This window comes from Chlorocebus sabaeus, chromosome 6 (genome assembly GCF_047675955.1).
Source record: "Chlorocebus sabaeus isolate Y175 chromosome 6, mChlSab1.0.hap1, whole genome shotgun sequence".
Taxonomy (NCBI): Eukaryota; Metazoa; Chordata; class Mammalia; order Primates; family Cercopithecidae; genus Chlorocebus; species Chlorocebus sabaeus.
Window position 1 is genome coordinate 8,542,861 of NC_132909.1, and position 26,851 is coordinate 8,569,711.

Genomic DNA, 26,851 nt, shown 5'->3' on the forward strand with positions numbered 1-26,851 from the left:
AAATCAACAGCCGTGTGCAGTGGCTTAAGCCTGTAATCCTAGCACTTTGGGAGACTGAGACAGGCGGACCGCTTGAGGGTCAGGAGTTTGAAACCAGCCTGGCCAACATGGTGAAACCCCGTCTCTACTAAAAATACAAAAAATTAGCTGGGTGTGGTGGGCAAGCCTGTAATCCCAGCTACTCTGGAGGCTGAGGCAGGAGAATCGCTTGAACCCAGGAGGTGGAGGTTGCAGTGAGCCAAGATGGTGCCACTGCTCTCCAGCCTGGGCGACAGAGAGAGACTCTTGTCTCAAAAACAAAAAACAAACCAAAGAAACCCACTCACAACCAGATTCCTAAGGCGGTGGTGTGCTGAAGCGGCTCATATTGGCTCAAGGGAGCTGACCTGTTAACAATTTTGGATCTCGGCTGGGCGCGGTGGCTCACGCCTGTAATCCCAGCACTTTGGGAGGCCGAGGTGGGCGGATCACAAGGTCAGGAGATCGAGACCATCCTGGCTAACACAGTGAAACCCCGTCTCTACTAAATGTACAAAAAATTAGAAGGGTGTGGTGGCAGATGCCTGTAGTCCCAGCTACTCGGGAGGCTGAGGCAGGAGAATGGCGTGAACCCAGGAGGTGGAGCTTGCAGTGAGCTGAGATGGGGCCACTGCACTCCAGCCTGGGCGACAGAGCAAGACTCCGTCTCAAAAACAAACAAAACAAAACAAAACAAAACAAAACCCAACAACAACAACAACAACAACAAAAACTAATTCCGGATCTCTCAGCCAGTTGTTTAATCACCTGTACCTTGAAATCCGGCACGGTGGGAGCAGTTATATCATGGAAATTGACAAAAGTCATATAGGAGGACTTTAATTTTATTCCAGAGAGCTCCTTTACTGCGTATGGATTCCGGGGCCATGAAAAGGCAGAGAAAACCAGAGAGCAAGAGCTGCCAGATGGAGAAGACAAGAAGATATGAGAGTCCTAAGGCCCTGTCTGGGGTCCTCGGGGGTCCCCTTTCTCTGTTTCACAAACACAGCATTGTGCTGGCGCCAGCTCCTGAGCTGCTCAACCTCAGAACTAAAATGGCCTTGAGCCAGGTGTGGCGGCGCATGTCTGTGGCCCCAGCTACATGTGAGACCGAGGCATGAGGATCCCTTGAGCCCCAGAGGTCGAGGCTGCAGTGGACTGAGATTGTGCCACTGCACTCCAGCCTGGGTGACAGAGCCAGAACTTGTCTCAAAAAAAAAAAAAGCCTCACATCTGCCACAAGTTGCTAGACCCTTTCTTCTCACAGAAGCATAGCTAGGCTTTGTCGGAGACTTTATTTATTCCCCACAGAAGGGGAAAGTCCCAGGTGTCTGCAGGGCTGCGTTTCCCCTTGGTCTGAGGTGTCCAAAATGCAGCAGGTGGCGCTCAGGCATCAGTCCCCCATAGGCAGCCACAGGGCCTTGGTCCGCGCCGATCGCAGCCCCAGCTCCGGGCCTGCCCCCTCGGCCTCCTGGTCCCAGGCCCGCAGGCAGCCCCTGTGCACCCACACCGGTTTGAGGTTTCCTGCTGAGGCCCACTCCACAAACTGGGAACCCTGAGGTGGGGAGAGAGGGGGGTCAGCACTTTTGCGGGCTTGTTGCTAAGCACGTGCTTCCTCCGCGATGAGGACTGTTACTGATCAGGGGCTTCCTTCCAAGCAAAACTTGCAGATGGTAGGGAAAGGCGTTTGACCCAGGGGTTAGGGAATTTCCTCTCCCTTAACAGCCCATGTTGAGAGGAATGAGGCCCAAGGCTCTTGTCAACAAGTTCACATCTTGTTGACAGATGTCAACATCTGTCACCAACAGGTGATTTAAGAGAGTGGACAGTGGGGCGCCGTGACTCACTCCTGTAATCCCACCACTTGGGGTGGCTGAGGCAGGCAGATGACACGAGGTCAGGAGTTTGAGACCAGCCTGGCCAATATGGGGAAACCCCATCTCTACTAAAAAAAAAAAAAAAACCCGGCCGGGCGCGGTGGCTCAAGCCTGTAATCCCAGCACTTTGGGAGGCCGAGACGGGCGGATCACGAGGTCAAGAGATCGAGACCATCCTGGTTAACACGGTGAAACCCCGTCTCTACTAAAAAATACAAAAAACTAGCCGGGCGAGGTGGCGGGCACCTGTAGTCCCAGCTACTCGGGAGGCTGAGGCCGGAGAATGGCGTGAACCCGGGAGGCGGAGCTTGCAGTGAGCTGAGATCCGGCCACTGCACTCCAGCCTGGGCGACAGAGCTACACTCCGCCTCAAAAAAAAAAAAAAAAAAAAAAAAAAACCCAACAATTAGCCAGGCATAGTGGCGAGTGCCTGTAGTCTCAGCTACTTGGGAGGCAGGAGAATCACTCGAACTCGGGAGGCAGAGGTTGCAGTGAGCCGAGATCGTGCCACTGTATTCCAGCCTGGGCGACAGAGTGAGACTCTGTCTCAAAAAATAAATAAATAGCGGTGGCTCACGCCTGTAATCCCAGCACTTTGGGAGGCTGAGGCGGGCGGATCACGAGGTCAGGAGATCAAGACCATCCTGGTTAACACGGTGAAATCACTTCTCTACTAAAAATACAAAAATAAATTAGCCGGGCGTGGTGGCGGGCGCCTGTAGTCCCAGCTACTCGGGAGGCTGAAGCAGGAGAATGGCGTGAACCTGGAAGGCGGAGCTTGCAGTGAGCCGAGATCACCCCACTGCACTCCAGCCTGGGCGACAGAGCAAGACTCTGTCTCAAAAAAAACAAAAACAAAATAAAATAAAAATAAATAAATAAATAAAAATTAAAAAAAAAAAAAAGAGCAGACTCAACTAGTCTGCTCCAGATCACTTGAGCCCAGGAGTTTAAGATCAGCCTGGCCAACACAGAGAAACCCCCGTCTCTGCAAAAGAAAAAAATTAGCCGGGCTTAGCTGGGCATGGTGGTGCATGCCTGTGGTCCCAGCTACTCAGGAAGCTGAGGTGGGAGGGTGACTTGAGCCTGGGAGGTTGAAGCTGAAGTGAGGTATGATTGCATCTGGGTGACAGAGTGAGACTCTGTCTTAAAAAAAAAACAACACAAAAAAACACTGTACACTGTGGGCCTCCAAATCTAGGGTGTGGTCCTTAGCAATGGGCTGTCCACTGAGATGAGGTCTTTGGGCTGGACAGCTCTCAGGCCCTGGTTGCTAAGGACAGCCTCTTCCTTAGTAACTGGAGTACTAAGGGCGGGGCCTCAGAACCTTGTTGTCAAGGAGTTTCTCCCCTTAGCAACAGGAGTTCTAAGAGGGCGGGGCTGTGTTTCCAGAAAAGGAGGAGCCTGTTTGAAGTTTGAGATGCTGAAAATGGCAAAACAGAACAAAGAGCACCTGGGCGGATCCGAAATACCACATGGCCTGGACGTCCTGGTGCAAGGCCAGGCAGCGGGTCAGATGGTCCCGGTCTCCTGTCACCACGTTGGCCAGGCCTGCTGGGAACAGGGTGGCCATGTCCTAGGGGATGCAGAGAGTGGGTGGGTTGGGAGGGCCGTGGGGGCAGGGCAAGGAGTGGGCATCCGGGGGATGGCCATGGGAAGGAATGGGATGGGGGTAGGGGGGGCGGTCTTGGACGAGAAAGCCCCAGGTCTGGGCTGAAGAATGGGCACTGGGTCCCCAGGGAGGAGTGAAAGTTTGGATGCTGGGGCTGGGGGCAGCATGCGTACCACGGAGGGTGCGGTAAGAGCCAAGCTCCTGCCGAGTTTGGGTGTTTTTCTGCTGCCCTGAGGCTACTGGGAGGAGAGGCAGGAAGGCAGGGGGATATACCTGGCAGACCTCCAGGGCCAGCAGGGGACAGGCCGCGCTGGGCACCATGACCACAGTGTTGCCGTAGGCCAGGGCGGGAGCCAGCAGGGACACGAAGGCAAGCAGGGGCCACTCGTCCGGACACACCACAGCCAGCACACCCAGCGGCTCCCGCAGGCGCAGCACAGGGCCTCTCAGCCCCGCTACCTGCAGGGACAGGCGGGTCACGCATGGGGCAGGGGAGCCCCGCCCACAGTGAATGAGAGACCGAGTTCCTCCACGTCCTTCCCAACACCTGGTGTTGTCCCAAACCGCACCCTTGTGGAAGCCCCCGCCATTGCGCAGACTCTGGTCAAAGTGAATCACTCAACGGGGGTTCGGGCGGTGAGAAACATCCTGCACAACCCTTCCTTCCTTCCTTCCTTCCTTCCTTCCTTCCTTCCTTCCTTCCTTCCTTCCTTCCTCCCTCCCTCCCTCCCTCCCTTCCTTCCTTCCTTCCTCCCTTCCTTCCTTCCTCCCTTCCTCCCTCCCTTCCTTCCTCCCTTCCTTCCTCCCTTCCTTTCCTTTCCTTCCCTTCTTTTCCTTTCCTTCCCTTCCTCCCCTTCCTTCCCTTCTTTTCCTTTCCTTCCCTTCCTTTCCTTCCTTTCCTTCTTTTCCTTTCCTTCCTTCCTCCCTCCCTCCCTCCCTCCTTCCTTCCTTCCTCTGTTTTTTTTTGAGACAGAATCTTGCTCTGTTGCCCAGGCTGGAGTGCAGTGGCACGATCTCAGCTCATTGCAACCTCTGCCTCCCAGGTTCAAGCGATTCTTCTGCCTCAGCCTCCCGAGTAGCTGGGATTACAGGCGCCTGCCACCACATCCGGCTAATTTTGTACTTTTAGTAGAGATGGGGTTTCACCATGTTGGCCAGGCTGGTCTCGAACTCTTGACCTCAAGTGATCCACCCACCTCGGCCTCCCAAAGTGTTGGGATTACAGGCGTGAGACACCGTGTCTGGCTGCCTTTCTTATCATACCCCACCAGGCAAAGTTCCAACTGAAGGAATATCTCTATCATATCCTGCTGAGCAAAGTTCCCAGGAACAACCTATCACATCCCAGCAGAAAAAGGGCCAAACCGCCTGATCATAGGAACACCTTGTCAATATCCTGTCGGGCAGCAAGCCATACTGCCCAGACTCCTCCTGCCCATACCTAGAAGTACCCTAGCCTGTAAGCAGCGGTGGCCTCCAGCATTAAGTTGGTATCCCCATCTCTGCAATATACCTGTGTTGCCGTAGACCTCCTGGGTCCCTGTCTTTCTTTAACCCTCGCCTTCCCTTTAAAAAACCTAACACTGCCGGCTGGGCACCTGGGCTCACGCCTGTAATCCCAGCACTCTGGGAGGCTGAGGAGGGCGGATCATGAGGTCAGGAGATCGAGACCATTCTGGCTAACACGGTGAAAACCTGTCTTTACTAAAAATACAAAAAAATTAGCCGAGGCCGGGCATGGTGGCTCACGCCTGTAATCCCAGCACTTTGGGAGGCCAAGGTGGGCAGATCACGAGGTCAGGAGATCAAGACCATCCTGGCTAACACTGTGAAACCCCGTCTCTACTAAAAATACAAAAAAAATTAGCTGGGCGTGGTGGCGGGCGCCTGTAGTCCCAGCTACTCAGGAGGCTGAGGCAGGAGAATGGCGTGAACCCGGGAGGCGGAGCTTGCAGTGAGCTGAGATCCGGCCACTGCACTCCAGCCTGGGCGACACAGTGAGACTCCGTCTCAAGAAAAGAAAGAAAGAAATATGGTTTGGCCCATGATAGAGTTTGGATGTCCCACCCAAATCTTATGTTGAAATGTAATCCCTGGCCAGGTGTGGTGGCTCATGCCTGTAATCCCAGCTACTTGGGAGGCTGAGGCAGGAGAATTGCTTGAACCTGGGAGGCGGAGGTTACAGTGAGCCGAGATCGCACCATTGCACTCCAGCCTGGGCAACAAGAGCGAAACTCTGTCTTTAAAAAAAAAAAAAAAAACAAACCGTAGCACTGGCTGGGTGCAGTGGCTCATGCCTATAATCCCAGCACTTTGGGATGTCAAGATAGGCAGATCACTTGAAGCTAGGAGTTCGAGATCAGCCTGGGCAACATGGCGAGTCTCTTGTCTCTACAAAAATACAAAACCACCCAGTCATGTGTGCTGGTGTGTGCCTGTGATCCCAGATACTCAGGAGGCTGAGGTGGGAGGCTCACTTGGACCTCGGAGGTTGAGGCTGCAGTGAGCCATGATTGTGGCACTGCATTCCAGCCAGGTGACACAGGGAGACTGATGCCAACAGGCCCAGCTAATTTTTCTATTTTTTGTGGAGACATGGTTTCACTGTGTTGCCCAGGCTTGTTTCAAACTCCTGGCCTCAAGCGATCCACCCACTTTTGCCTCCCAAATTGCTGGGATTACAGGCGTGAGCCACCATCCCTGGTCAGGTGGTTTTTTTTTTGTGCCACACTCTGTCGCCCAGGCTGGAGTGCAGTGGCGGGATCTTGGCTCACTGCAACCACCGCCTCCCGGGTTCAAGCCATTCTCCTGACTCAGCCTCCCGAGTAGCTGGGACTACAGGTGCCCGCCAGTGTACCCAGCTAATTTTTTGTATTTTTAGTCAAGACCGGGTTTCACTATGTTAGCCAGGAGGGTCTCGATTTCCTGACCTTGTGATCCACCCACCTCGGTCTCCCAAAGTGCTGGGATTACAGGTGTGAGCCACTGCGCCCCCACGTGTTTCTTTTTTCTTCTCTTTTTTTTTTTGAGAAGGAGTCTTGCTCTGTCTCCCAGGCTGGAGTGCAGTGGCATGACTTGGCTCACTGCAAGCTCCGCCTCCCAGGTTCACACCATTCTCCTGCCTCAGCCTCCCGAGTAAATGGGACTATAGGCGCCCGCCACAGCACCCGGCTAATTTTTGTGTTTTTAGTAGAGACAGGGTTTCACTATGTTGGTCAGGCTATTCTTGAACTCCTGATCTCTTGATCCGCCCACCTCGGCCTCCCAGAGTGCTGGGATTATAGGCGTGAGCCACTGCGCCCCCAGGTGTTTCTTCATAGCAATGCAAAAACTGCCTAACAGCCCACTAAATTGATTTTATGGTTCAGGAATGGGTCGCTATCCATCGTCTGGCGAATGCCGCTCTACGAGGCAGGTTGTGTGCCCACTCACTGTACAGATGAGGAAACTGAGGCAGGGAGAGGTGAAGCCACTTGCTGATGATCCTGCTGTGGAAGGCAGTGGGGTTGGGCCTGGATCCCAAGCCTGGCTCATCTCACAGCCTCTAGTCTGAGCCCCACCCCGCCTGCCCAGCTCGCCCACATGCCCACAGATTCTTCACCTGCAGGGTGTGGCCTTGGGCCTGCGCCTGGGCCCCCCATGCCCGAAGTCGCCTTGCACTCAGCTCCACCTCCGCCTCCGCAGCCTTGAGCTCCACTCCCTGCCTCTCCAGCCTCGAGGCCAGGGTAGACTTCCGGCGCTCCAGTGCAGCCGCCAGGGCCCATAGCAGGGCCGCCCGGGCCCCTGGGGACTGGCCCGCCCAGCTGTGGGCAGACAGTGCACAGTGGGGGTCGGCATCCTGGTCTTGGCTTTCCCAACACCCCACCTCTGTCCACAGCCCCTACCCTGGGGGCCCAGCCTCCCAGTCCACCAACTGCTGGGGGCCCAGGCTCCCCTCTCTACCACGCCATGACCCCTGGGCTTTCCTGTGTGACCCCTCTTACCCAGGGAAAGCCTGGTGAGCAGCCTCCACGGCACCTCGGATGTCCTTGGCTCCACCCTCAGCCACATAGCCATGGAGGTTGCCGGACGAATCCTGGATAGGCCTGGAGCTTCGGGCCCCAGGAGCCTGGAAACGGCCCCCAACGAAGAGTCCATAGGGGGGTGCTGGGCTGGAGTAGGGTGGGGCACGAGGAGGAGTCCTGAGCCCTCAATCTGCTCGGACCTTATACTCTACCCCACTGGGAAGACCGCCTTGGCTCCCGTGAGCCTCTGGGGTACCCCAAACCCCTGTTCCCATGAGCCTCTGGGGGACCCTAAACTCTGGCTCCCATGATTCACTGGGGGACCCTAAACTCCTGCTCCCATGAGCCTCTGGCAGACCCTAAACTACTCCCGTGAGCCTCTGGGGAACCCCAAATTCCTGCTTGCATGAGCCTCTGGGGGACTCAAAGTTTCTGCTCCTATGAGCCTCTTGGGTACCCCAAAACCCTGTTCCCATGAACCTCTGGGCACCCTAAACTGCTCCCATGAACCTCTGGCAGACCCTTAACTGCTCCCATGAGCCTGTGGGGCACCTCAAATTCCTGTTCCCATAAGCCCCGGAGGACCCAAAGCTTCTGTTCCCATGAGCCTCTGGGGGACCCTAAGCTCCTGCTCCCATGAACCTCTGTGCTCCTATGAGCCTCTGGTAGACCCTGAACTCCTGCTCCCTTGAGTCTTTGGGGGTACCTTAAACTCCTGCTCCCATGAGCCTCTGGGGGACCCCAAACTTCTGCTCCCATGAGCCTCTGGGAGATTCCAGGCTTCTGCTCCCATGAGCCTCTGAGGACCCTAAAATCTGGCTCCCTTGAGCCTCTGGGGGACCCCAAAATCCTGTTCCCATGAACCTCTGGGGGACCCTAAACTGTTCCCATGAGCCTCTGGGCGACCCTAAGCTCCTACTCCTTCTGCTCCCATTAGCCTTTGGGGGACCCCAAGCTTCTGCTCCAGTGAACCTCTTGGGGACCCCAAGCTCCTAGACCCATGAGTTTCTGGGAGAGCACAGACATTCATGGGGCAGAGCTGAGTCTCAGCAGGCCTGGGGTGGGGAAAGTGTGAGGCCACAATGTGGTACTCAGCAGGACCATGAGACAGCTTGGATGGACCTTGCACCAGCCCTCCAGTCCATGGGGAAATGGGCATCAATTCCCCTCTCCCCGTTCACACCTCCAGACCACTGGCCCCCAGCGACTCACCTGGGCCCTATTTCAGGCCCAGCCGGCAGGGTTGAGGGAACAGCAAGGCCAAAGGTGTCATAGTTCAGGTTCTTGGAGAGGCAGGACAGCCGGGCAGGGGTCCCTGAGGGCCGCAGATACTCATACAGCCCCTGTGAGAGGGACAGTGTCAAGAGGATGCAAGGGGCACATGAGGCTGGATGCAAGTGTCAAGGGCACGGTGGGGAGCGGGGCTGGTGACAGGCAGGGGATGTGCTCACGTCTGGGCCCCCATGCCAGGAACACCCACTCTCCTTACAGCCGCCTGTGGGCACCGAAGGGTCTCTGAGGCCGTGGGCATTGATCCAGACGGTGCCCACCTGGAGCCTGTGGGGAAGATGGAGACGTTTAACAGAGGAAAACAGATGGTGGCTGGCTGGGAGAGGGGTGAGTTAAAGGCGCGGGGAGCGACCCAGGGAGAAGGGAGATGAAGACAGGAAGAATGAGGAGAGGAGTGAGCGCCTGGGCCACGCAGACTGACCCGTAGCCCAGCTCCAGCGCCTGCCCCAGCCTCTCGCTCCACACGCTGGCACTGCCCCCATGGGGCGTCCCGTTGGCCAACGCCAGTGCCTCCTTGGCTGTGCGGAAGGGGGAGGCCACAACCACAGGCCACGGCACCTGCAAGGGTGATGGGGAGGCTCAGGCCTCTGGGGCCCACCCACCAGGGAAGGGGCCCAGAGCAGGTAGCAGCCCCCTGCCTGGGTCACACGGTTACCCCAGGGGCTTCTGCAGGCACGGAGCTGCTGCCCTTGGCTGGCAGTGGGTAGGAGCTCTACAGACCTCAGGGGCTCACCTCCGCCTGGGCACATGGAGAGGCTGGGGGCAGGTTGGAGACCAAGGTTGGAGGATAGAATGGGTGTTCTGAAGGCACATCGCCAGCCTGGAACACCTAGGGAGAGAAATGATCTAGAAGTCGACCTCCAGTCCCTTCCTGCTGAGACCCAGGAGTCCAGGCCCAGCCCCTCCTCCCTCAGACCCAGGAGTCCAGGCCCCCGGCCCCCTCCTCCATCAGACCCAGGAGTCCAGATCCCCGGCCCCTCCTCCCTCAGACCCAGGAGTCCAGAGCCCCCCAGCCCCTCCTCCCTCAGACCCAGGAGTCCAGAGCCCCCCAGCCCCTCCTCCCTCAGACCCAGGAGTCCAGAGCCCCCCAGCCCCTCCTCCCTCAGACCCAGGAGTCCAGGCCCAGTCCCTCCTCCCTCAGACCCAGGAGTCCAGGCCCCCCAGCCCCTCCTCCCTCAGACCCAGGAGTCCAGGCTCCCAGCCTCTCTTTCCTTAGACCCAGTTGTCCACGCCCTGCTCCCTCTTCCCTCGGACCCAGGAGCTGGGTCTCCAGGTCCCTCCTCCTCAGACACCCTCAGTCTGTGACCCCTGCTTCACCTGTGCACCCTGGCTCTGCGCCTCACGCACAAAGCGCTGGACCAGGTCATATGCAGCAGCCCCCCGGGCCCCCATGTCCACGGCCCCATCCAGCCCTCGGCCACTCCGAAGCCGCCCCATCCGCTCCTGCAGTCGTCTCATGGCTTCGTCCCACACAGACTCCTGGATAAGGAGCCTGAGGCCACCCTGTGAGGAAAAAGGGCGTCAGGAGATCACGCCATTGCACTCTAGCAAGTTGGTGATCTGAAGAGTGAAGACAGAGGCTGGAAAACTAGGGACATGGACACTCAGATAAATCAACAGTCCTGAAGAACAGAGAGGCTGGGTGCAGTGGCTCACACCTGCAATCCCAGCACTTTGGGAGGCCGAGGCGGGTGGATCAACAGCGGTCAGGAGTTTGAGACCAGCCTGGCCAACATGGTGAAACCTTGTTTCTACTAAAAATACAAAAATTAGCCAGGTGTGGTAGTGGGCGCCTGTAATTCCAGCTACTCGGGAGGCTGAGGCAGGAGAATCACTGGAACCCGGGAGGTGGAGGTTGTAGTGAGCCGAGATTGCGCCACTGTACTCCAGCCTGGGCGACAGAGCAAAACTCTGTCTCTCAATAAATAAATAAATAAATTAAAATGAACACATATAGAAAAACAAAACAAAACAAAACAACCCAACAAATAAAATGAACAGAGACTCAGGACCCAAGGCCTGGAGACAGACACCTACAGCCTCCAGGGTGTGAGGGGACAGGAGTGCACGGGTCTCACCGGGCCGCGGTCGGACCAGGCGGCGTCCACAACACCCTCCACGGCCGAGTCGACGTCCGCTGTGTCTGTCAGCAGCAGCAGCGACTCCGTCCCCAGCGCTAGGCCCAGCTCCGCACACTCACCAGCCAGGGTCCGTCGAAGGGCACGGCCTTCCTAGGGACCCCCCACCAATTCAGCTGCGGGAGGAGCTTTGCAGCCCCCAGACACGTTCCACCACAACCCCTGTCCTGAAGGTACCTCCAGGGCTCCGCAGAAGGCCACCTTCTGGATTCCAGGCTGGGAGGCCAGGACGGGCACCAGGGAGGCAGGACCACTGATGACATTCAGGATTCCTGGGAACGGGCCCAGCTCTCCTGACAGCTGGGCCAGGAGGAGGGGCGTCGGGGAGGCCGGGGGCACGAGGGCCACCACAGTGCAGCCTGGGGAAGCGGAGCAGCTCAAAAATTCAGGAGTCCAAGTCCCAGCCCCTCCTCCCTTAGACTCAGGAGTCCAGGTCCCAGCCCTTCCTCTGACAGACCCGAGTCCAGACCTCAGTCCCTCCTCCCTCAGACCCAGGAGTCCAGACCTCAGTCCCTCCTCCCTCAGACCCAGGAGGCCAGGACCCCGGCCCCTCCTCCCTCAGACCCAGGAGGCCAGGCCCCTGGCCCCTCCTCCCTCAGACCCAGGAGGCCAGGCCTCCAGCCCCCTTGTCTCTCAGACTCGAGTTTGGGCCCGACAATCCCCTCCTTTCTCAGACCCAAGAGTCAGGACCCCCCAGGCCATCATTTACCCACAGCCAGGGCAGGGCAAATCCTCCACATCATCTCAAGGAAGGAGAATGTGGGTGGCAGGATGAGGCCAATTACTCCTGCAAGAAGAAAATGAGGCAAGAGACAAAAAAAACAAACCAGTCAGGCGTGCTGGTGCACGGTTGTAGTCCCAGTTACTTGGGAGGCTGAGGTGAGAGGATTTTGAGCCCAGGAGGTCAAGGCTCACAATTATAGTGAGCTATCATTGCACCACTGTACTCCAGCCAGGGTGACAGAGAAAGACCCTGTCTGAAAAAGAAAAAGAATGAGGGGACTGGATGTGGTGGCTCATGCCTGTAATCCCAGGCACTTTGGGACGCCAAGGTGTGTGAATCACCTGAGGTCAGGAGTTGGAGAGCAGCCTGACCAACATGGTGAGACCCCTTTCTCTATTAAAACACAAAAATTAGCTGGGTGTGGTGGTAGGTGCCTGTAATCCCAGCTACTCAGGAGGCTGAGGCAGAAGAATCACTTGAACCCGGGAGGCGGAGGTTACAGTGAGCTGAGATCGCGCCACTGTACTCTGGCCTGGGTGACAAGAGCAAAACTCTGTCTAAAAGAAAAAGAATGAGGGGATTGGAGCTGGCACTGCTGGGTCATGTGAGAGGAGAGGGCTAGGGACTCCAGGGTCTCACCCATGGGCTCCCAGCCTGCCAGTGCCTCCTCCTGGGTGGATGCCTGGATTGCATGGTAGTGGAGAAGCTGCTGGGCCAGCTGGACGTCCCCGTCTCGAACCTCTCGAACAGCCCGCCCAGTCACTAGGGATTCCAGGGTCCACAGCAGCCGCTGATGCTTCTGGATCACCTTGGCCAGCCTGTGAAGAAAGCAAGAGGGTGCTCATTTTCCAACAGGCCTCAGCCTCACAGAGTCGTGGGCTGCTCCTAGATACCTGGACTACAATCCCCATGAGTCCGAGGCATCCCCACCATTTACCTGGGGCAAAGGGCAGTGAAGATCTATGGGAATTGTAGCCGTGGAAACACAAACCCTGAGGATGCTGTGTAAAGGTCTTGGCCGCTGGAAATCCCTGAAGCTTCTGGGAAATTGAGTCTTAGCTTCTAATCCCAATTGCATTTTGGGAAGTGGAATCTTTGTCTCTAGCTGCCCCCAAAGCAGCTAGAAAATGGATTTAGGGGCTTCACCAGCCCCAGTGAACTGCTGAGAAATGGAGCCCCAATGTGCTTCAATAATGTCCTGTGAAATACAGGCTTTGCGGCTTCTAGTCCCAGTGAATAGTGGACAACGGATGCATGTTTCGACCACTACTGCCCCCAGCACATACTGGGAATCTGAGCCTTAGCTGCAAATTAATTCAGTGGGATCTTGGGAAATAGCCTTTGTTCCCATGGTCTTGAGTGGATGCTGGGGGTCCCCGCCTCCCGGGGTCCACACCTCAGCTGCATCACCTGACCAGGTGCTGGGCCCGGACGACGCCAGGGTGGGCACTCCAGCTCTTAAATGCTGTCCTGGCTGCCTCCACGGCTGTAGCCACATCCTCAGCCTGTGCCTGCAGGCAACTGGCCAAGTTCTCTCCTGGGGAGAAAAGTGGAGGGACTCAGATGGGAGGAGAGATGGCGGGGAGCCCATGTCAGGTCTGGAGGGGGCTGAGATTTTCGGAGCCTGGATCAGCCCAAGGGTGTAAAGCTGGTCCCCATTCTCTGCTGGGTCACGGCTATGATCACCTCCAGCGCAAGGAAGGGATTTTCACAGACAGCAGTTTCACAAAGCCTCCACAGAGACCCGGAACCATAATTAGGGTGACCGGTTTCAGAAGGAACCAGACATCGCAGTCCCTCTCTCACCACCAGCTGCTTCCTGCCCTCAGGGCCCTAGGCAAGGGGAATGGGTGTTGGTGGGTAGGGCTAGAGGGCACAGATACTTCTCTTCCACTAATGACTGGGGGACATCTCGTACCTGTGATGGGATCCTGGCAAGGCACTGAATTCCTGTGTTCAGGCTTTAACCACTTCCCATTCACATAGTGGCCCAAGCACCGGTCCTGGGTGTCCAGCCAGGCCTGGGGGAGGTAGAGACAGTTTGGAAAGGGGTTCGGGAGGAGCTGGGGCAATTCAATCCCTACCCAGAATCCTCTAGGAGGGGACATCTGTCTCCCTCTGCTCCATCAGCTAATTATTTTCCTCTTATTGCTTTTAAAAAAAAAAGTTTGTGGTAAAATACAGCATTTGAAAGTATACACTTCAGCAGTTTAGAGGCATTCTACGCATTTACAGTGTTGTGCAACCAACACCACTCTCTAGTTCTAGAACATTTTTCCTTTTTTGTTTTTTTTTTCAGACGGAGTCTCGCTCTGTCGCCCAGGCTGGAGTGCAGTGGCGCAATCTCGGCTCACTGCAAGCTCCGCCTCCTGGGTTCATGCCATTCTCCTGCCTCAGCCTCCCAAGCAGCTGGGACTACAGGCGCCCACCACCATGCCCAGCTAGATTTTTTGTATTTTTTAGTAGAGATGGGGTTTCACCGTGTTAGCCAGGAGGGTCTCGATCTCCTGACCTCGTGATCTGCCCGCCTCGGCCTCCCAAAGTGCTGGGATTACAGGCGTGAGCCACCGCGCCTGGCCCCCCCTTTTTTTTTTTTTTTGAGACGGAGTCTCGCTCTGTCACCCAGGCTGGAGTGCAGTGGCACGATCTCAGTTCACTGCAAGCTCCGCCTCCCGGGTTCAAGCCATTCTCCTGCCTCAGCCTCCCGAGTAGCTGGGACTATAGGCGACCGCCACCACGCCTGGCTAATTTTGCTTTTTGTATTTTTAGTAGAGATGGGGTTTCACTATGTTGGCCAGGCTGGTCTTGAACTCCTGACCCCAAGTGATCTGCCCGCCTTGGCCTCCCAAAGTGCTGGGATTACAGACGTGTTAACATCTTTAATTCATTCAATTAGGGTCTCAACTGAGTCCTTGGGCTGGTGCCACAATAGTGGCGCCTATTTGGAGTCCACTTTGGGAGGCTGAGGTGGGCTGAGCCTAGGAGTTCAAGACCAGCCTGGGCAACATGATGAAAGCTCATCTGTTCAAAAAATGCAAAAAGTTAGCCGGGTGTGGTGGTGAGTGCCTGTAGTCCCAGCTACCTGGGAGGCTGAGGTGGGAGGATCACTTGAGCCCAGGAGGTGGAGGCTGCAATAAGCTAAGATCACACCGCTGCACTCCAGCCTGAGTAACAGAGCAAGGCTCTGTCTCAAAAAAAAAATTTTTTTTTTTTTTACCACATCTCACTCACCACATCTCCTCCATATTTCCTTCTTTTCTTTTTTTTTTCCTTTGAGATGGAGTCTCGCTCTGTCACCCAGGCTGGAGTGCAGTGGTGCGATGTCTGCTCACTGCAAGCTCCGCCTCCCAGGTTCACGCCATCCTCCTACCTCAGTCTCCCAAGTAGCTGGGACTACAGGCACCCGCCACCGCGCCCGGCTAATTTTTTTTTTTTTTTTTTTTTTGTATTTTTAGTAGAGACGGGGTTTCACCGTGTTAGCCAGGATGGTCTCCATCTCCCTACCTTGTGATCCACCTGCCTCGGCCTCCCAAAGTGCTCGGATTACAGGCGTGAGCCACCACGCCCGGCCTTCTCCATATTTCTTTCTCATCCTGGTCACATCTTCTCTGCTGCTAAATCCAAAACACACTGCTCACTTTCTCCTTCTACAGATTCTCCTAGCATCTCTGATGTCACATATTCCTGATTTTTCTCCTACTGGCCCTTCGCCTTTTCTTTTTTTTTTTTTTTGAGACAGAGTCTCGCTCTTGTCGCCCAGGCTGGAGTGCAATGGTGCGATCTTGGCTTACTGCAACTTCTGCCTCCTGGGTTCAAGTGATTTTCCTGCCTCAGCCTCCTGAGTAGCTGGGATTACAGGTGGCCACCACCATGCCCAGCTAATTTTTATATTTTTAGTAGAGATGGATTTTCACCATGTTGGCCAGGCTGCTCTCAAACTCCTGGCCTCAGGTGATCCACTCGCCTCAGCCTCCCAAAGTGCTGGGATTACAATCATGAGCCACCATGCTTGACTTCTGTTTTCTCCTTAAAGCAAAAAAAGTTACTTAGAAGTTCCAAACTCAAACGCCCACAGGGAAAAGAGACATCTGTGAGATAGTCAGGGATATTTGATCATGAACTGGCCATTAGATGACATTAAAGAATGATTGTTGGCTGGGCATGGTAGCTCACATCTGTAATCCCTGCACTTTCCCACACTGAGACGGGAGGATTGCTTGAGCCATGGAGTTCCAGGCTGCAGTGAGCTGTGATTGCGCTACTGAACGCTAGCCTGGGCAACAGAGTAAGACCTTGTCTCAAACAAACAAAAAACAAAAAGAATGAGTTAATGTTGTTAAGTGTGGTAACAGACCATGGTAGTTTTGTAACAAAATGAACCCTTATCTGTTAGAAGAAAGGATTCAAATATTTATAGGAAAATACTGTGACATCTGGGATTTGTTTAAATTACTCCAAAGAAAATACAGAAGGAAACAGCACTGGGATAAATGTTGATGATGGTCAAAGCAGAGTGATGGGTAAATAGGAGTTCAAAATAAATGCTAATTATTCTGTGGAAGTTTGAAAATTTTCCCCTAAAAGAAAAAATTCCAAAAGAATGTCCAGAGGGTTCCAGGAGGCCTGAGAAAAGGGCCTGGATGAGAAGACGAGCTTGCGATTCATTGAAAAGACAGGAGCTATTGGTTCCAGATGATTTTTGTCAGGGAAGTTGAGCCAAAGTTTGACACATTTTGGAATTTTATTTTCAAGAGGACCTCCCGGATGTTTACATGGAATCAATTGTCCAGCATTTCACATTTTCAAAAATAAAGTTCAGGCCAAAGAAAACATGTTTGTTGGTTGAGTCTGGCCCAGAGAACATGGGTCTGAAATGCAAGGGCTCAAGTCCAAGTCTCATCTTCACTTTTTATGTTTTATTTTTATATTAATAAAGATGGGGCCTCACTATGTTGCCCAGGCTGGTCTAGAACTCCTAGGCGCAAGAGATCCTCCTGCCTCAGTCTCCCAAACTGCTGGGATTACAGGTATAAGCCACTTGCCTGGCCTCAACTTCTTTCTTTTTCAGGGGAGACAGGGTCTCATTCTGTCACCCAGGCTGGAGTGCAGTGGTATGATCACTGCCCCTCCCAGGCTCAGGTGATCCTCCCACCTCAGCCTCTCAGGTAGCTGGGACTACAGGTGTGCGCCGCCACTGCTGGCTAATTTTTTGTTTTCTGGTTTTTTTTTGTTTTTTTTTTTTGAGACAGAGTCTTGCTCTGTTGCACAGGCTGGAGTGCAGTGGTGCGGTCTCGGCTCATTGCAACCTCCGCCTCCCAGGTTCAAGCGATTCTTCTGCCTCAGCCTCCAGAGTAGCTGGGATTACAGGCGCCTGCTACCATGCCCAGCTAATTGTGTGTTTTTAGTAGAGATGGGGTTTTACCATGTTGGCCAGGCTGGTCTCGAACTCCTGACCTCAAGTGATCCGCCCACCTGGGCCTCCCAAAGTGTTGGGATTACAGGTGTGAGACACCGCGTCTGGCTGCCTTTCTTAACATACCCCACCAGGCAAAGTTCCAACTGAAGGAATATCTCTATCATATCCTGCTGAGCAAAGTTCCCAGGAACAACCTATCACATCCCAGCAGAAAAAGGGCCAAACCGCCTGATCATAGGAACACCTTGTCAATATCCTGTCGGGCAGCAAGCCATACTGCCCAGACCCCTCCCGCCCATACCTAGAAATACCCTAGCCTGTAAGCAGCGGTGGGCTCCAGCATTAAGCTGGTACCCCCATATCCGCAGGGTTTTGCAATATACCTGTGTTGCCGTAGACCTCCTGGGTCCCTGTCTTTCTTTAACCCTCGCCTTCCCTTTAAAAAACCTAACACATAGCCGGGTGTGGTGGCTCACGCCTGTAATCCCAGCACTTTGGGAGGCCGAGGCGGGCCGATCACGAGGTCAGGAGATCGAGACCATCATGGCTAACACGGTGAAATCCCATCTCTACTAAAAATACAAAAAATTAGCCAGGCATGGTGGTGCGTGCCTGTAGTCCCAGTTACTCGGAGGCTGAGGCAGGAGAATGGCGTGAACCCAGGAGGCGGAGCTTGCAGTGAGCCGAGATGGTGCCACTGCACTCCAGCCTGGGCGACAAAATGAGACTCTGTCTCAAAACAAACAAACAAACAAACAAACAAAAAACCCTAACATGTGGTATGGCTAGTTTTTTACATTTTAGCCATTTAGGTGCATAGTGATAGCTCACTGTGGGTTTAATTTATATTTCTGTCTCTCTTTTTTTTTGTTTTTTGTTTTGTTTTGTTTTTTTGAGACAGAGTTCTCACTCTGTCGCCCGGGCTGGAGTGCAGTGGCGCGATCTCGGCTCACTGCAACCTCTGCCTCCCGGGTTCAGGCAATTCTGCCTCAGCCTCCCGAGTAGCTGGGACTACAGGCGTCTGCCCCCATGTCCAGCTAATTTTTTTGTATTTTTAGTACAGACAGGGTTTCACTGATTTGGCCAGGCTGGGCTCGAACTCCTGACCTCATGATCCGCCCGCCTCAGCCTCCCAAAGTGCTGGGATTACAGGCGTGAGCCACCGCGCCCGGCCATTTTGTTTGTTTGTTTGTTTTTGGAGACAGAGTCTTGCTCTGTTGCCCAGGATGGAGTGCCATGGTGCGATCTCTGCTCACTGCAACCTTCCCCTCCCAGGTTCAAGCAATTCTCCCACCTCAGCCTCCTGCGTAGCTAGGATTACAGGCAAACACCACCACACTGAGGTAATTTTTGTATTTTAGTAGAGACGGGGTTTTACCATGTTGGCCAGGCTGGTCTCGAATTCCTGACCTCAGGTGATCTGCCTGCCTCAGACTCCCAAAGTGCTGGGATGACAAGTCTGAGCCACCACGCCTGGCCCAATGTTTTGTATTTTAGTAGAGACCAGGTTTCACTATGTTGCCCAGGCTGGTCTCGAATTCCTGAGCTCAAGCAATCTGCCTGTCTCAGCCTCCCCAAGTGCTAGGCTGTGCCCGGGTTCTGATCCAGTCCCTTCCACCTGGGCCATTGCTCTGGCCTCCTGCCCTCCCCCTCAAGGAAGCCTAAGCTTCTCTCACCTGGGTACTGGGGGACCCTAGGGGATCATGAGAGCCTCGTGAGGGAATTCTGAGAGTGCCCGGGGAAATGACAGAAAGTTCGAGGCACCCTACTTATTTGCAGGAACCCCACAAGGGTTCTGGGGGCCTCCGAGGGATCATGGGAGTCCTAGGGAGGTTCTGAGGACCCCTAGGGGATCATGGGACCCTCATGAGGACTTCAGGGATTCCTGAACAATCATGGGAACCCTATGGGCCATTCTGAGAGCTAGAGAGATCGTAGGAGTCCCGTGAGGGTTTTGTGAGGGGCCACAAGTAATTACAGGAAGTCCCGATGTGGCTGGGTGCAGTGGCTCACGCCTGTAATCCCAGCACTTTGGGAAGACAAGGTGGGTGGATCACTTGAGACCAGGAGTTCGAGACCAGACTGGCCAACATGCTGAAACCTTGTCTCTAGAAAAAGTACAAATGTTAGCTGGGAGTGGTGGCACACGTCTCTGGTCCGTTACTTGGGAGGCTGAGGTGAGAGGACGGCTTGAGCCCAGGAGGTTGAGGCTGCAGTGAGGTGCGATCACGCCACTGCATTTCAGTTTGGGCGACAGAGTGAGACCCTGGCTCAAAAGCAAAAACAAACAAACAAAAAACCCACACCGGAAGTCCTCATGTATTCTAGGCTCCTGAGAGTTCCCATGAGGGCACATGAACCCCACGAGTATTGAGGGGCCCTACGGGATCACGGGGGCTCCATGGAAGTTCTGAAGGTCTCCGGGTAATCAAGAGGATCAAGGGAGTCCCTCAGGAGGTCTGGGGTGCTCCGGAGGCCCATGAAAGCCATAGGATATTTTAAAGAGTCGTGGAAAGACAATGGAGGTTGGGGGTCACCGGAGCCCCACAGGAATCTTAAGGGGTCTGGTGGTGCGCGTCAGGTTCTGAGGGGACCCTGAGGAATCACGAAAGCGTCTAGAGGAGTTCGGGAAAACCACGGAAACACCACGAGAAGTTCGGGATCAAGGGGCAAGAGAACCACTGGGGAAGATGGGAACAGACTAAAAGGCCGAAGCCGCCACCGCCAAGGCTCAAGGGAGCGTCCTACAGGGCGCGATCCTATTGGGCGGCGGGAATCACGGGGACTGAGAGAGGCGGAGTTGCTGAGCTGCCGCAGTGGATGACGGGACTCCCCGCGAAAAACCGGGCGCCCAGGCCTGGGTAACGCAGCGGGCAGCGCTGGCCGGGCAGGCTCTCACCAGTGCGCATGCGTTGCTCTCCGGCACCGGTCCGTACTCCAGCGAGGTGAAGATATCGCGGGCGCGGGGCCCTGCACGCGTCGCAGCCATCGCCTACCCAGTACGCTTTCCGCGAAGGCTGTGGGGCGCTCTGTGTTAAGGGGAACCTTGAGGTCCGAAGGGCCACACCTCTCGTTCCAGCCCAAACGGGCGGGACTAATGCGAATGGGGTGGGGCTACGAGATACAGAGAACAGCCTCGCCCACACTTTTTGCCTTAGGACCAGTTGGCCCAGCCTACGGGGAAGCGTATTTAGGAGCATGCGCACTGCTTAAAACGGGGAGGAAGGCGAGCCAGGGATGTGGGTAATTTGCTATTAGCTAGGAGGGCTCCGGATTTAGAAGGATCGGCGTGGCCGGGCACGATGGCTCACGGCTGTAATCCCAGCACTTTGGGAGGCCGAGGCAGGTGGAACACCTGAGGTCGGGAGTTCGAGACCAGCGTTACCAATATGGTGAAACCCCGTCTCTACTAAAAACATGAGCCGAGCTGTGGTGGTACGCGCCTGTAATCTCAGCTACTTAAGAGGCTGAGCCGGGAGAATCACTTGAACCCGGGAGGGGTACATTGCAGTGAGCCGAGATCGCGCCACTGCACTACAGCCTGGGTGACAAAGGGAGACCCTGTCTCAAAAAACAAGTAATTAAAAAAAAAAAGGGGTCGTCGTATTGATGCGTCTTCCCAGTGCCTTGTTTTATAGTAGCAGGAAGTGCAGGTTTTATTTGTTTTACCTTTTATTTTCTTGAGATAGGGTCTCCCTTTGTCGCCCAGGCTGGAGTGCAGTGGTCCGATCACGGCTGACTGTTGCCTCGATTTTTCCGGTTTAAACGTTTCCCCTGCGTCAGCCTGCACAGTAGCTGGGACTACAGGCGCATGCCATCAAGTCTGGCTATTTTTTTCCTTTTTGTAGAGACAGGATTTTGCTATGTTGCTCTGACTGGTCTCGAACTCCTGGACTCAAACGATCCTCCTACCTCAGCCTCCCAGCCTGAAAGTGCAGCTTTCAGTTCTAATTATATTTACTAGGGGTCGGAGCTAGATCTGCCAGGAAGTGATAATTCAAAGATAAAAAGGGTACCTTTTAGGATGGACATTGAGATGAAGGTTTTGAAAATGCAACCTTCACTGCAAAGTAACGGGGCCTGTTTTGGCTGTGGAAAGAGTGGAAGTGTGGCGCTTTTTTTTTTTTAAACAGATGGGCTGTGGGACGTTATCTCATTGTATTGCCCAAGGTGGTCTCGAACTCCTGGCCTCAAGTGATTCTCTTGCCCTGGCCTCCCAAAGTGCTGGGACTGTAGGCATGAGCCACAGCGCCCAGCCGGAAGTGTGGCTTTCATAGATACAGGAAGTGTGGCATTTAGGGATATGCCTTGGTGTTTATTTTTGATTGATGCGAAGGGCGTGGCTTGTCGATAACGCGATACCAGCTTGTGAGTGAGCATGGGGTACTCGGAAGTGTGGCGTACTCGAGTCTTGTGTTTACGGATAGACCGGAAGTGTGGCTTCGTGTACAATTCGGCAAGTAGGACGGAGAGCGCGTCCAGAGGTACAGATTCCCAACGGATTTGAGGACGGTGTTCGGTCTTGAATGGAATTGTAGTCTTAGGCCAGTCTTAGCTTTCGGAACAGGATAATAGGTATCTGGAGTCGATTGAGGGCCAGAACAAGCACCGGGATTCGGATCCTGGGCAAAGTTCTCCACGTTGAGGGTCTTGAGGACACCTAGATCTCTTTTCCAGAGCCATGGCGAACCCGAAGCTGCTGGGACTGGAGCTAAGCGAGGCGGAGAGGATGGGTGCTGATTCCGCACGATTTGAGGAGCTGCTGCTGCAGGTGCACAGTGACCGGAGCCCTGGATCCTTGAGTATTCCGGGATTTTGGCGGGGTGCTCAAAGATGGGACTACAGTTGCCAGAATGCACTAGGGTGGGAACCCGGCCTCGGGGAATTCAGGTTGATGGGCTTCAAGTTTGCTAGGTGGGGTTGCGGTTGTTCCTCTAGTTCCCAAAGGAGAAAGGGGACCTAAACTGTTCAATTTCTCGCGTTATCCACAGCTCTCATAGATAAGAATTGCTCCATTTGAGGAACAAATGAGGGGTCTGATGGTACAGACTCCAAGCCTGGAGGTAGTTTTACTTTATACAGGCCTCGAAGGAGCTCCAGCAAGCCCAGACAACCAGACCAGAATCGACACAAATCCAGCCTCAGCCTGGTGAGAAAGGACACCGGAGAGAGAGGGACAGGAGACCCAGGGAGGCCGGGGCAGGGGACAGAGAGGAGGAAGGAAAGAGACATGAAAATAAAGGCCTGGGATGGGGGTGGGGTGAGCAGACACCCACAGAGATCACCCTAGAACAAAAAGGAGTTGGAGGACAGAGTAGGAGTAGGTAGGGGGCCAGAGAATCAGAGATAGGAAGAGGCTGGGTATGGTGGCACGCACCTGTAGTCCCAGCTACTCAGGAGGCTAACACAAGAGAATTGCCAGTAGGCAGAGGTTGCAGTGAGTGGAGATCGCACCACTGTACTCCAGCCTGGGTGACAGAGCGAGACTCTGTCTCAAAAACAAAACGAAACAAACAACAAAAACAAAGATAGGAAGAGAGGCTGGGCACAGCGACTCACAACTGTGATCCCAGCACTTTGAGAGGCCGAGGCAGGAGGATCACCTGAGGTCAGGAATTTGAGATCAGCCTGGCCAATACGGTGAAACTCCATCTCTACTAAAAATACAAAAATTAGCTGGGCGTGGTGGTGGGCGCCTATGATCCTAGCTACTTGGGAGGCTGAGGCATGAGAATTGCTTGAACCTGGGAGGTGGAGGTTGCAGGGAGCTGAGATCACGCTACTGCACTCCAGCCCGGGTGACAGAGTGAGACTCTGTTTCAAAAAAATAAAAAAGGGGGGGGTGGGGAGTGGAACAGACCCAGAAAAAGGGGGACAGGGCAAAAGAAAGAGAGAGCCTGGAGAGAATGGATGGGTACTGGGACTTGTGCAGAAAAGGATTGTCATGACTAACCCACTCCCACCAGGTTTCTGCATAAAGACCAACTCCTCAGAAGGGAAGGTTTTCATCAACATCTGCCACTCCCTCTCCATCCCTCCTCCCGCTGACGTGACCGAAGAGGAGCTGCTTCAGATGCTAGAGGAGGACCAAGCTGGGTTTCGCATCCCCATGAGTCTGGGAGAGCCTCATGCAGAACTGGATGCAAGTCAGTGCCCTCAGAGGACCCAGGAGTCTGGCCTGCTTAGGCCCCTTCTTCCGTAGAACCCAAGAATCCTGGGCCCAGGACCCTCTTCCCTCAGCTCCTGGAGATCTGGCTCCCCAGTCTGATGATTTTCCCTATGGTAGATCTCTAGTGCCCTGGGCATCCCAAACCCAGGCAGTCCTGGTTCTGCCACCTGGCCAGGCTGGCACTTTTCCATGCCCCACTCCAGGGCCGGGAGGCCTGGGCAGAGTGCTCTTCATGCATTAGTGGATCTCCTGGCTTTAGTTCTGAGCCCATTTTCTCTTTCTTTTTTCTTTTTTTTTCTTTTGAGATGGAGTTTTGCTCTTGTTGCCCAGGTTCAGACGATTCTCCTGCCTCAGCCTCCAAACTAGCTGGGATTACAGGCGTGCGCCACCATGCCCAGCTAATTTTTGTATTTTTAACAGAGTCGGGTTTTGCCATGTTGGCCAGGCTGGTCTCAGACGCCTGACCTCAGGTAATCCGCCGCCTCAGCCTCCCAAAGTGCTGGGATTACAGGTGTGAGCCACTACACCTAGCCTGCGGCTCTCTCTTTCATTCTGTTTTCTCCTCTGCCCTTCTCCCCTGTCTCCATCTCTGTCTTGCCTCACCTCTGTCCCTGTTTCTGCTTCTGTGTCCTTTTTTCCATTTGTCTCTTGAAGCTTTCTGGGACCAAGCTCTAGGCAGTGCCCCGGGGAATAAGGACCTATCAAATTCACATTCCACGTTCCAGAAACTCCCTGTCATGGGCGGTGTTCCAGAAACTCCCTGTCATGGGCGGGGCTCAAGGAGGTGGATGCAGTATCAAAAGGGTGCTTTGGAGGGGGGCACCCAGCACAGCCTTGAGAGGGCTCGTCACCCACATGAAGGGGTCAGGGAAGGCTTCCTGGAGGAGGAGGTGTGGGATAAGATTTGAAGGAACAGGAAGAGTTCAGCAGGCAAAGACAGAAGAAGGTTCTAGGTAGAGCGGCCCGGAAATGGGAGAGAATGATAAGATTGGATCAGCCAGTAATGGAGAGTGACTGAAAGAAATTCAGTGGGCCGAGTTTGCTAGAAGAATGAGGTTTTCTCCAGAGGTGGGAGGGGCAGACCACACAGGGTCTCCAATGCCAAGCTTGCGGGGCTCAGACCTTCACTTGGGAGCACTGGGGAGCCAGAGGAGAGCTGTGAGCAGGGGAGGGATAGGGTCAGCTCAAGTGACATTACACTGATGGACAGGAGATAGGAGGCTGGGGAGGAGGCTGGACGGACAGACCGGAGCGGACAGTGAGTGCTCAGCTGTCACTTCCTGATGTCTCTGTCTCTGCTTCTTGGGGCCGCTGTCCCTGAATGTTTCTTCCCTGTCTAGGTCTGGACTGTGGGCTTCCTGCAGAGGGCTGGCGGGCCCTCACCCCCTTTTTCTCCCCGCAGGAGGCCAGGGCTGTACCGCCTACGACGTAGCTGTCAACAGCGACTTCTACCGGAGGATGCAGGTTGGGGGCGGGGCTGCGGGTGAGGCCTGAGCAGGGGTCTCTCCCCCTACCCTCCCCCCCACCGCCTGTCTTTTCCCTCTCTCTGTCACCCCAGAACAGCGATTTCTTGCGGGAGCTCGTGATCACCATCGCCAGAGAGGGCCTTGAAGACAAATACAACTTGCAGCTGAATCCAGGTGAGGGGCAGGGCCTGGGCCATCGGGAAACAGTGGAGCCAGGAGCGGTTTGGGGGACACCCCTGGGAGAGGAGGGGCTGGCTTGGGCAGGGTGTCCTGGAGTCTGTGCTACTGGGAGGGGGTGGAGTCTGGACGCCCTGAAGGGGCGGGGCCAGGAATATCTCCAGGGCTGGGTTTTATTGGGGCTTATCATGGGAGGGGGCGTGACTAAGGTGGGCGGGCTTCCTGGAGCCAAGCCTGGGAGTGTGGTCAGATCCCGAGTCCCGGTGAGCCAGTGGAGCCGATCCCGGGAGGCTCTTGGCTGTGCAAGGCCTCCTGAGAGAGCAAAGGGAACCCTGACCTGTGCAATGTTTGACGGCGCTCCTGACCCTCAGAATGGCGCATGATGAAGAACCGGCCATTCATGGGCTCCATCTCGCAGCAGAACATCCGCTCGCAGCAGCGTCCTCGGATCCAGGAGCTGGGGGACCTGTACACGCCGGCCCGTGGGAGAGCTGAGTCAGGGTGGGCTTTCGGTAGATCCCCGGTCTGATGTTTCCTCAACGCTCTTGGGAATCCCTCTCTCCATCCTCCCACACTGGGTGATGCCCTGGGGCCCTGGGCACTGAGAGAGGGAAGAGAGAGAACTCCTGACTGGGAAGGCGTTCTGAGGCACCAGGGCCGGTTGGAGGGAGAAAGGGAATGCCAGGCAAAGACCCGGCAGCTGTGCTCGGCCCTGGACCTTGTTCTTCCTCAGCCCTGAAAAGCCTCACCTGAACCTGTGGCTGGAAGCCCCCGACCTCCTCTTGGCCGAAATTGACCTCCCCAAACTGGTGAGTTTTGCCCGCTGGGCCAGAGGAGGGGAATGAGGTCTGGCAAGGTCAGGGACTGTCTCTGAGCGAGAGTGACAAGGGACTGTTGCTGGACTTGTCAGCTGCATACTCTCTCCCAGGAGGCCCACAGGCCACCTTTGGGTGCTGTCCTGAGGGCGCCCGAGGGATTGTAAGTGCTCGGTTGTTGAGACTTGTAATTGCTGTCTTTTGCCTCTTCCCTGGGAGATTAGACCCTTCAAATATAGTTTCCCAGCATGTGAGGCTACCATGCCTGGTCCAGGTGGCCTGATTCCACCACCTCTCCAGGATGGAGCCCTGGGGCTGTCGCTGGAGATCGGGGAGAACCGCCTGGTGATGGGGGGCCCGCAGCAGCTGTATCATCTGGACGCTTATATCCCACTGCAGATCAACTCTGATGAGAGCAAGGCAGCCTTCCACCGGAAGAGAAAGGTGCCTGGGGGAGGGGTTCGGGGAAGCCGGGACGTTGGGGAGCCTGGACTCTGGCTCCGAGGGAGGGGGACCAGGGGCTGGACTTCTGGGTCCTGGATCCTCATTCTCTTTGCTCTGTCTCCTCAGCAATTAATGGTAGCCATGCCGCTTCTGCCGGTGCCTTCTTGATCAGGGTGTTTCCCTGTGCTTCCGAGATGTGAAGAAACTGCTGGCTTCCCTAAAGTTGAAATAAAAGATTTTTGCCTTTGTTCTGTCTCTGATTGGGGATATGTGGGTGTTGAGAGGGAAGAGGGACATTGGGCTGTGCCCCTCCAGTCCCATACAGGTCACTGCCCCAGCTCAGGCCTCATCCTTCCCCCTGGATCTTCCCTGAAGCCTCCTGGCCTCCAGTCTCCCCTTGTTAGTCCTCCCCCGGCCCCAGAGCTGGCCCTGCACTTTCCCTGTTCACCGCCCTCCTGTAGCTCCCCAGCTGCCCTGGGAGAAGGTCCAAGCCCCTCAGCCAAGCACTCAAGGCTCTGTGTGATCTGAGCCTCGGGTCATGGCTTACTTTTTTGTTTAAGAGGTGGGGTCGCTGGGCATGGTGGCTCATGCCTGTAATCCTAGCACTTTTGGGAGGCCGAGGCGTGTGGATCACCTGAGGTCAGGAGTTTGAGACTATCCTGGCCAACATGGTGAAACCCTGTCGCTACTAAAAATGCAAA

General features: G+C 55.0%; 2 protein-coding genes across 6 annotated transcripts; one reads left to right on the top strand and one right to left on the bottom strand.

The window, feature by feature from the left end:
* Positions 1-1,294: 1,294 nt before the first annotated feature.
* On the bottom strand, positions 1,295-20,086 carry ALDH16A1 (aldehyde dehydrogenase 16 family member A1). The gene is made up of 17 exons (XM_007997559.3): positions 19,979-20,086; positions 13,582-13,684; positions 13,074-13,200; positions 12,303-12,481; positions 11,649-11,726; positions 11,117-11,298; positions 10,880-11,032; positions 10,119-10,304; positions 9,535-9,630; positions 9,223-9,359; positions 8,963-9,068; positions 8,724-8,854; positions 7,491-7,658; positions 7,109-7,310; positions 3,781-3,966; positions 3,349-3,471; positions 1,295-1,573 (listed from the first exon to the last, which is right to left on the bottom strand). The coding sequence occupies exons 1-17, from the start codon at positions 20,066-20,068 to the stop codon at positions 1,412-1,414; spliced, it is 2,409 nt and encodes an 802-aa protein (XP_007995750.3). The 5' UTR covers positions 20,069-20,086; the 3' UTR covers positions 1,295-1,411.
* PIH1D1 (PIH1 domain containing 1) lies at positions 19,970-26,397 on the top strand. Of its 5 annotated transcripts, none has more exons than XM_007997562.3 (10): positions 19,970-20,078; positions 21,757-21,850; positions 22,162-22,228; positions 23,046-23,225; positions 24,651-24,712; positions 24,807-24,888; positions 25,263-25,392; positions 25,625-25,700; positions 26,007-26,150; positions 26,277-26,397. In XM_007997562.3, exons 2-10 carry the CDS (start codon positions 21,761-21,763, stop codon positions 26,316-26,318), a joined length of 873 nt encoding a protein of 290 aa, XP_007995753.2. In that variant the 5' UTR covers positions 19,970-20,078; positions 21,757-21,760; the 3' UTR covers positions 26,319-26,397. The 5 variants fall into 5 exon arrangements, with proteins under 5 accessions (XP_007995753.2, XP_072872291.1, XP_007995751.2 ...); XM_073016190.1 differs by having other exon boundaries at positions 26,106-26,150; XM_007997560.3 differs by lacking the exon at positions 19,970-20,078 and adding an exon at positions 21,310-21,563.
* The last annotated feature ends 454 nt before the right edge of the window (positions 26,398-26,851 follow it).

What these genes read in the sequence shown, in the direction of transcription:
- ALDH16A1 (XM_007997559.3), bottom strand. Translation starts at nt 20,068, where the DNA reads ATGGCTGCGACGCGTGCAGGGCCCCGCGCCCGCGATATCTTCACCTCG. An exon ending in CCTGGTCCGACCGCGGCCCG is followed by an intron (nt 10,305 to 10,879) that starts GTGAGACCCGTG and finishes TTTTCCTCACAG; the next exon opens with GGTGGCCTCAGGCTCCTTAT. An exon ending in CTCCATGTGCCCAGGCGGAG is followed by an intron (nt 9,360 to 9,534) that starts GTGAGCCCCTGA and finishes TCACCCTTGCAG; the next exon opens with GTGCCGTGGCCTGTGGTTGT.
- PIH1D1 (XM_007997562.3), top strand. Translation starts at nt 21,761, where the DNA reads ATGGCGAACCCGAAGCTGCTGGGACTGGAGCTAAGCGAGGCGGAGAGG. An exon ending in CAACTTGCAGCTGAATCCAG is followed by an intron (nt 24,889 to 25,262) that starts GTGAGGGGCAGG and finishes CCTGACCCTCAG; the next exon opens with AATGGCGCATGATGAAGAAC. An exon ending in AAATTGACCTCCCCAAACTG is followed by an intron (nt 25,701 to 26,006) that starts GTGAGTTTTGCC and finishes CCACCTCTCCAG; the next exon opens with GATGGAGCCCTGGGGCTGTC.